The following is a 9,584-nucleotide window of genomic DNA, read 5'->3' on the forward strand; positions in this document are numbered from 1 at the left end:
CTTACTGGAGGGTAGGAGGGCTGCCCTAATCAACGTAGAAGACTCAGCTTTCTACTTTGGCATCATACACTGTTTTTGGCTGAGTATTTATACTAGTTATATGGAAAAAATATATATATACCAAAACTTACTATACTTCATTAAGCAACATAACATAAAGGTCTGATTCAACAGAAACAGTGGCGAGTGGTTATATTTACAAATATGTTAAAGTGTATATACTTGTCAAAAAACATTTAAAGTGGTTATGATGGAATTCTAAGTTCCAACAGTTTGAGTTAAACAGATAAACCTGAAAACATGAAAGCACAATAAACAGATTCATTGGCCAGGAATATTTGCTGCAGCTCTCAGGGCTGGATACCTTTTTTTTTTTTAAAAAAAATAAGAGATGAGGCCTTGCTATATTGCCCAGGCTGGAATGCAGTAGCTATTCACAGGCACGATCCCACTACTGATCAGCATGGGAATTACTTATGACCTGCTCATTTTCTGACCTGGGCCAGTTCACCCTTCCTTAGCCAACTTGGTGGTGCCCCACTCCCAGGAGGTCACCATATTGATGCTGAACTTAGTGTGAACACCTGATCGACATAGCACGCTATAGCCCAGAACTGCTGGGCTCAAGTGATCCTCCTGCCTCAGGCTCCTGAGTAGCTAGGACTAGAGGTGTATGCTACCATGGCCGGCCAGATACATTTTTATATCTCTTCTTAATCATTGCTTCCTTTCCACTGTATTCCCATCTTATTGTTAGGTGCAACTCATCTTTAAGTCAGTAAAAGGAAAAAGCCCTTGAGCTCATCACATTTTCTTTAGCGATTTTTTTGATGCTTCTCCTGGTTCTGAAGGTCACGTGCTATATATTTCCCCATCTATATGCCAGTTGGAAGACTGACAGAGAAACTTAGGTTGATTAAGAAACAAAGATTATGAGAAAGTTTTCCTAAACGCCTATTATTATAAATCATCTGTTTCTATACACAATTACAGATTTAGATAACCAAACTGTATGCTTTTCATAAGGTTTTCATAAGTGGAAAATCAGAATGGACCAGATAATTGACAAAGAAAAAAACAGAGTGGCTGCAAGCAAACCCCTACCTCTTTCTGAAGTGGAATGTTTTCTTTCTTCAAAGCCAGGAGCTCTTCTGTCTTATCTACCTCATTCTTAAACCTTTGCATGTCTTGCTGTAATTCTTCATGTAGATCTACTTCTGATGTACTGTCACAATCTGATAATAAAAAACTCAGATTTTCTAAGTCAGGTTTCAGGCTTTTATAGTTATTTGTACTGCAACTGTCACTATATTGGTTCATATTTTTTGTCATTTGCAAATCAGACTCTTGGTCTTCTTTCATTTCAACTGTAACTACTTCTGGGTTCCTTGCTTTCTTAGTGTGTGCATCATTACAAAAGTTCTCAACTGTGCTACAAATATGCTCAATGCCAGGTTTGTTATCACTGTCGCTGTCTGATTTATTTTTACGTAAATGAAGCTTACAAGATGACTGGCAAGCATGTTCCAGAGACCCAGGGTATGGATGAGATGGAAAGACATTTTTGAGACTGGGTTCCTTTTGTTCAGGAAGTGTCTTGAATACCACAGAGACAGGTACTTCAGATGCATCTTCTTCCTCACAACCAGGCATATTATTTGTCCAATTAGAGGGAATGTCCTTTACATTTGTTCCCCTTGTAGAGTTATCAAGTAGATGCTCTTCCTCAGGACAAGTCGGAATTTTGTTATTTTTCACAGGTTTCTCCAAACCTCTGCTTTAACTCATTTGTAATGAGTTTGAATTTGCTTTTCCATTCTAATTTGCCTTGCTCGATCCACATTTGCTCAGAATTTTGCACATGAGGAAGTAATGAATACACAGGTATATCCTCTCTATCACAATCCTTAGCCATTTCTGGTTCTTGAGACATTTTCTGCAGATACAAAAGTGCAAGATTCGTTTGCTTGTTTTGTTTTTCAGGTGTCTTGTCTGTTAGGATGCATGTTTTAAAAATAGCTTTGTCCTTAAGTAACAGGTATGAACAAAGAAAAATTTACAAATAATTAAAATGAAAATTTAACTGTTAAACTTTGTAATCTAGGTTTAGCTACTCCCAAATCACCGGCTTGTGACTAAGAAATAAAAAACAGTTTGTCTTGGCTGAAAAGAGGAGGAAAATATGAAGCAGCAAACTTAACTGTGTCAATGTTTGTTTGGAATAAGCTTAATTATGTGTTGAATCTACCAAAAATGAATTAGCAGATGATTTCTAGTGTTACAAAGGCTTCCTCACTTGAAAAGTGAGCCCCTGCAGTACGTTTAAATACTCTTTCTATAGACTACTAACGGGAGTCTAGGCAGTCTTTAAATTATTAGGAGCCTAAATCAATATCAATCAGAAAGAAAAGCAAATTCTTAAGTTTTAATTCAAATTATTACTGTAACATCATAGGGTTACATATTTAGACTATCTGCTTCAGTTCAGTTCTAATACATACTACAGTCCCCTAATAACACTAACTAAAACTTTAAAAATAGTATTTACTATCTTTCTGCATCTAAAAAGTTAGAAAGTTATTGTTTGTACCCCAACACCAAAGATCCCATTTTGCAAGATTTGATTCCCTTAATAGTCAGTTGGGTTGATTTCATAACCCCACTCTCACTGAATATAGACCCTGAAGTCAATGAGAGGCCACACAGCAGAATACATCTTTAACCTTGGCATTAGTAACTGGCAATATCAAACTGCAAAATTTGAGCCACTCGCCATGATTACTCTTTTACCATGAATCCAACTCAGTGGCCATCACTGTTAAATTGTTCATAATTTCTGCTGCTTAAAAATATGTTTTAATTACCTTCATTATCCTGTAAAGACATTGTAAAAATTGCAGAGTAAACAAAATTCTGGAATGTTCTGCCTCTACTCCAAGGGTAAAGATTAACTACAAATTATGATAGATTCTAACAATATTGTGTTTTATAACTAGTTTAAATGTATTTAAAATTAAATATTAAATAAGAATCTACTGATTCTCAAAGGCTAATCTGAAAGGTAATTTCATTTGGGCTATCTTAAATTATTAAAGCAAAAAAAAACAGTATTAAACCAGAAATTTGGATTTAATTTAAATGTTTACACACCTGTGGCTGCTTATTTTCATGTCCTTTAAGTCTTTCTTCCTCTTCCTCTGATGGCAGCTCCAAGTCTTGTTCTTCTGCGAAATCCAAATGTTTAGTTAAACTACTTAGAAGTTAGATAAAAGAGTATTTATAAAAATAGATTTTAAATTACGTTTCATTTTATTTCATAAATTGAGTTTAAATGAAGCTTGATCTTTAGTGGAATGCTTCCTTCTCTAAGAAATATTTCTAATTCTCCAAAACTTCAACAAACCATTTTGTGGGAGACACTAGATGCCACCTGGTTAAAGAAATACAATCGTGTTGAAGATTCACTAACAGGTTCATCCACCCAACGTCAATGAACAAAGCCATCACAAACAAGACATTTTGGAATGCACCAGCAATATTATTAGGCAATGCTGTATACTGTTCTCTACTTCATAGTAGTACCCTATTAATGATTTCCAGAATGACTGTGGACACCTTTATCGGTGTATACCCTCTTCCTAACATCTGAAATGTTTTCCTGTATTATTCTGACAAATGTATTGATATGTTTGTCTTTTAAAACAGACTGCTGGGCCAGGCGCGGTGGCTCAAGCCTGTAATCCCAGCACTTTGGGAGGCCGAGGCGGATGGATCACGAGGTCAAGAGATCGAGACCATCCTGGTCAACACGGTGAAACCCCGTCNATACTCTTTCTATAGACTACTAACGGGAGTCTAGGCAGTCTTTAAATTATTAGGAGCCTAAATCAATATCAATCAGAAAGAAAAGCAAATTCTTAAGTTTTAATTCAAATTATTACTGTAACATCATAGGGTTACATATTTAGACTATCTGCTTCAGTTCAGTTCTAATACATACTACAGTCCCCTAATAACACTAACTAAAACTTTAAAAATAGTATTTACTATCTTTCTGCATCTAAAAAGTTAGAAAGTTATTGTTTGTACCCCAACACCAAAGATCCCATTTTGCAAGATTTGATTCCCTTAATAGTCAGTTGGGTTGATTTCATAACCCCACTCTCACTGAATATAGACCCTGAAGTCAATGAGAGGCCACACAGCAGAATACATCTTTAACCTTGGCATTAGTAACTGGCAATATCAAACTGCAAAATTTGAGCCACTCGCCATGATTACTCTTTTACCATGAATCGAACTCAGTGGCCATCACTGTTAAATTGTTCATAATTTCTGCTGCTTAAAAATATGTTTTAATTACCTTCATTATCCTGTAAAGACATTGTAAAAATTGCAGAGTAAACAAAATTCTGGAATGTTCTGCCTCTACTCCAAGGGTAAAGATTAACTACAAATTATGATAGATTCTAACAATATTGTGTTTTATAACTAGTTTAAATGTATTTAAAATTAAATATTAAATAAGAATCTACTGATTCTCAAAGGCTAATCTGAAAGGTAATTTCATTTGGGCTATCTTAAATTATTAAAGCAAAAAAAAACAGTATTAAACCAGAAATTTAGATTTAATTTAAATGTTTACACACCTGTGGCTGCTTATTTTCACGCCCTTTAAGTCTTTCTTCCTCTTCCTCTGATGGCAGCTCCAAGTCTTGTTCTTCTGCGAAATCCAAATGTTTAGTTAAACTACTTAGAAGTTAGATAAAAGAGAGAGTCTTTATGAAAACAGATTTTAAATTACGTTTCATTTTATTTCATAAATTGAGAGTTTAAATGAAGCTTGATCTTTAGTGGAATACTTCCTTCTTTAAGAAATATTTCTAATTCTCCAAAACTTCAACAGACCATTTTGTGGGAGACACTAGATGCCACCAGGTTAAAGAAATACAATCGTGTCGAAGATTCACTAACAGGTTCATCCACCCAACGTCAATGAACAAAGCCATCACAAACAAGACATTTTGGAACGCAGCAGCAATATTATTAGGCAATGCTATATACTGTTCTCTACTTCATAGTAGTACCCTATTAATGATTTCCAGAATGACCGTGGACACCTTTATCGGTGTACACCCTCTTCCTAACATCCGAAATGTTTTCCTGTATTATTCTGACAAATGTATTGATATGGTCATCTTTTAAAACAGACTGCTAAAAATAAATAAAAACAGAGTGCTAGATGAAATTAACCCTCCTCCTGGCTATCTTTCCCCAGGTAAACAGGTATCTCGGTATCTCCTTCCTTGGGGCTCCCCTAGGACTTTACTGATTTTTCTACTGCATCTCTACCACCTGAACTGTCGATAACTGCTTTACACATCTATTCCCTTTGCTCTTAGACTGTAGGAACAATCTTGAAAATCATCTTTGTACAAAGAGTCATTATCTATTTTACTCAGCAGTTTTTTTTATTGAGTCTTGCTATGTGCTAGGCACGAGGATTTAAAGGGGGAAAAGAAAGCATGTCAGAGATGACTTTTCTAGAGATCCCACCCAAGCTGACACTTAAAGAATGAGGCCAGCCAAATTAGAAGGGGTAGGGGGAAGGAAAGGGTGAGAGCATGCCAGGCAGCAACAAAAGCATGCCTGACAGAGTATATGTATTTGCCCACAATCGAGGGATGGGTGAACAGGACACGACCAGCAGTTCGGTAAGGCCAGAGAAAGAGCACACAGGGGAAATTGCTAAAGATGGAGAGCTGAGCAGAAGTCACATTATGAAAGCCTTATGTGTAATTTAATGTTCTCAAGACATTAATGTTCTCAAGAGTCCTACTTGCATTGACCATAGAATACTCTCAATGCCAAAACCAACATTCCTGGTGAACACATTTATTAACACAGGTGGTAGCTCACGTGGACACAGCCGAGGAGATACTATGCAGCAAATTTTCTGTGATTCTCTTTAGTCACTGACTTGGAAAATCAATTCTATAATACATAAAGTCATAGAAAGGATAGGAAGTCACTTAATATTTGCTTTTGGAAGGTGCCTTTTAAGTTTATAGTGCACATAGTTATAACTAACAGCTGTGAATTCAGAGCTGTAAAAATAAAGCAAAGAAACCACACTGTGTTTGAGTCAGCAATCTTTAGGTCTCTACTGAGTTATCCTAAATATAATCCTATGTTAGTCCCTAAAATATTTAGTCTCTACATTCTAAATTTAATCCTACTTTCTAAAGAAAATCATGCTTTCCCCTAATTCTCTGTTATCTAGATGTTGCTTTAGTTAAAGGAAGAATACAAACGTCCTGCCAAAAGGTATTCTGTTCAGTGCAAAAGGAGACTAAACACAAAGCACATTTTACCAGAAAATAATTTTTTAAAGTTAGAACTATAGCACTATGCAGCCAAACAGGGGCACTCTAGGACTGAATTCTCCACGCTTCTTTGTTACCTTCTTTGCTCTCTTTGTTTTCTGGCAGCTGTGATTGGCACACGTCATGGAGAGTATTATTCCCTGAGAGAAATACAACTCCAATGTTGCTCTTTTCTTGTTCTATTAAGTTCACCTGTCCCAATTCTTTGGTGTCTGACTGTTTTTTAGACGTTGATGGTGATATAGTTAGACATTTATCATCAACTTTCAGATTCTTGGATCTCTCACGAGTCTTATCACTATTGGTCATATTAGTAGGATGCCAATAAAACAGTAATTTAACTAACTTGTATACATGTTTGTTTGTTTGTTTGTTTGTTTGTTTTTTGAGACAGAGTCTCGCTCTGTTGCCCAGGCTGGAGTGCAGTGGCATGATTTCAGCTCACTGCAACCTCCGCCTCCTGGGTTCAAGCAATTCTCCTGCCTCAGCCTCCTGAGTAGCTGGGATTATAGGTGCACGCCACCACGCCTGGGTAATATTTGTATTTTTAGTATAGCCAGGGTTTCACCATGTTGGTCAGGCTGGTCTTGAACTCCTGACCTCGTAATCCACCTGTCTCAGTCTCCCAAAGTGCTGGGATTATAGGCGTGAGCCACAGAAACAGTCCCACGTCCTGTTGTCTCCCACAAACATACTATGCATTCAGGGCTTATTATATTTTATATGTTCTATGCTTGCAATTCATTGAGATAAGTTTAATTAACTATCATCTCTCACTTTTTCTACATTTTTACGTTTACTTTTACTTACTTTGATTCACCCAGCAGTCTCTATTACATGTTTTGCATTCCATTAAGATTCTTCATGGATGTAAATTTTTTATAAACAGAATTTATGTCTAACCATTTTAAACTTAAATATACATGACTGCCTCGTGTGTATGTATTCTACATTCTTTGTTACCTTCTTTGCTCTCTTTGTTTTCTGGCAGTTGTGATTGGCACATGTCGTGGAGAGTATTATTCCCTGAGAGAAGTACAACTCTAAGGTTCATCTTTTCTTGTTCTATTAATAAAAAACAGACTTACAGGATTTACAAAAAGTCATAATAAATATACTTTAAAAACTATTTTAATTATAATGAGATAGTCTTTCCTGAATGTACCACTACCTTCAGAATTTACTTTCAAATACTTGGATAAACTTCACACATTTATATGCAAAATGAGAGCCTTAAGGGACCTAATTGTTCCCATATAAAAACAGGATTAGTCTAGGACAACATCAGATCCAAAGAGCACGCAGTACCATGAGACAGGAAAGGAATATATAACAAAAATATTTTCCTTTTTTCTTTTTTTTTTTGTATGGAAACAACTTTTTAAAAAATTATTATACTTTAAGTCCTGGGGTACACGTGCAGATCGTGCAGGTTTGTTAACTGCTACACAGGTATACATGTGCCATGGTGGTTTGCTGCGTCCATCCCCCTGTCATCTACATTAGGTATTTCTCCTAATGTTATTCCTCCTCTATCCTCCCACCCCCTGCTATCCTTTCCCATCACCCTCCCCACCTCCCAACAGGCCCTGGTGTGTGATGTTCCCCTCCCTGTGTCCATGCCCTCTCACTGTTCAACACCCACTTACAAGTGAGAACATGCGGTGTTTGGTTTTCTGTTCTTGTGTCAGTTTGCTGAGGATGACGGTTTCCAGCTTCATCCACGTCCCTGCAAAGGACATGTACTCATCCTTTTTTATGGATGCATAGTATTCCATGGCATATATGTGCAACATTTTCTTTATCCAGTCTATCATTAATGGGCATTTGGGTTGGTTCCAAGTCTTTGCTATTGTAAACTGTGCTGCAATAAACATACGTGTGCATGTGTCTTTATAATTGAATATTTTATAATCCTTTGGGTATATACCCAGTTATGGGATTGCTGGGTCAAATGGTATTCCTAGGTCTAGATCCTTGAAGAATCACTACACTCTCTTCCGAAATGGTTGAACTAATTTACATTCCCACCAACAGTGTAAAAGTGTTCTTATTTCTCCACATCCTCTCCAACATCTGTTGTCTCCTGATTTCTTAATGATTGCCATTCTAACTGGCGTGAGATGGTATCTTAATGTGGTTTTGATTTGCATTTCTCTAATGACCAGTGATGATAAGCTTTTTTTCATGTTTTTTCTATATAAACAAAATTGTTGGGATTTAAATTTTTTAAGACAAGTGAAAGAAAAAAAGCAAAAAAACACAGAAGTGAAACTTTAAAGGCCATTGCATCATCAAGGGCCCATTTATCCACAACCATATTCAAACCACATATGTATGTGGTTTAAAATGTTGGCTCTAAATTGTGATCTGAGAATCCCTGGAGTTCAAGATCCAGGCAGGGGGTCTAAGAGGTCAAATAATACAAAATGTTATTTGCCATTTTCACTCTCATTCTCTTTCAAGTGTACAGTAGAGCTTTTCATAGACATGATGTGTCATAGCGGCATAGTTCTAGTGGTGAATGGGTCATAGTTCTAATGTCTATTGGAATGTATGGTTGTGTATGCTTGTTTTTTAAATATTTTAATTTCTAAAATAGTAAATATCAATAGATACAACTAACTTAAAAGCTCTTTGGAATCTGCAATCATTCTTAAAATGCAATCATTTTATTTATTTATCATTATGAAGAGGGTTTAACTGAGATCCAGTAATTTGATAGAAAACCAGAGCTTCCTGTGTCAATAAGGACTGACCTCAATAATGTAATGTGACCAGACAAAAGAAAGTTGCAAAATATGTAGAGTGTACAACAATGTATATATACTTTTAGGACATAAAAACAAATTCTACATATTATTTATGACCATACACATGTGTAATAAAATGTTTTAAAAGAGAATGGAAATGGTAAATGGAAATAATAATTCAGGGTGTCAGTTACCTCTAGGCAATAATATTTAATCATATAAAAGAAACTTCAGGCCGGGCACGGTGGCTCACGCTTGTAATCCCAGCACTTTGGGAGGCCGAGGCGGGTGGATCATGAGGTCAAGAGATCGAGACCATCCTGGTCAACATGATGAAACCCCGTCTCTACTAAAAATACAAAAATTAGCTGGGCATGGTGGCGCACGCCTGTAGTCCCAGCTACTCGGGAGGCTGAGGCAGGAGAATTGCTTGAACCCAGGAGGC

The 9,584-nt window shown here is 36.5% G+C and overlaps 1 protein-coding gene across 1 annotated transcript in view; it reads right to left on the reverse strand.

The window, feature by feature from the left end:
• Positions 1–7,392, reverse strand: part of LOC108290667 (coiled-coil domain-containing protein 144A-like) — a 34,859-nt gene extending 27,467 nt beyond the window's left edge. The window contains 5 exon segments of the mRNA XM_037732098.1: positions 1,105–1,749; positions 1,751–1,936; positions 4,650–4,723; positions 6,464–6,727; positions 7,350–7,392. Coding sequence (XP_037588026.1) covers positions 1,105–1,749; positions 1,751–1,936; positions 4,650–4,723; positions 6,464–6,727; positions 7,350–7,392 — 1,212 coding nt within the window.
• Between the last annotated feature and the right edge of the window lie 2,192 nt (positions 7,393–9,584).

This window comes from Cebus imitator, unplaced genomic scaffold (genome assembly GCF_001604975.1).
Source record: "Cebus imitator isolate Cc_AM_T3 unplaced genomic scaffold, Cebus_imitator-1.0 Scaffold441, whole genome shotgun sequence".
NCBI classification, from domain to species: Eukaryota; Metazoa; Chordata; class Mammalia; order Primates; family Cebidae; genus Cebus; species Cebus imitator.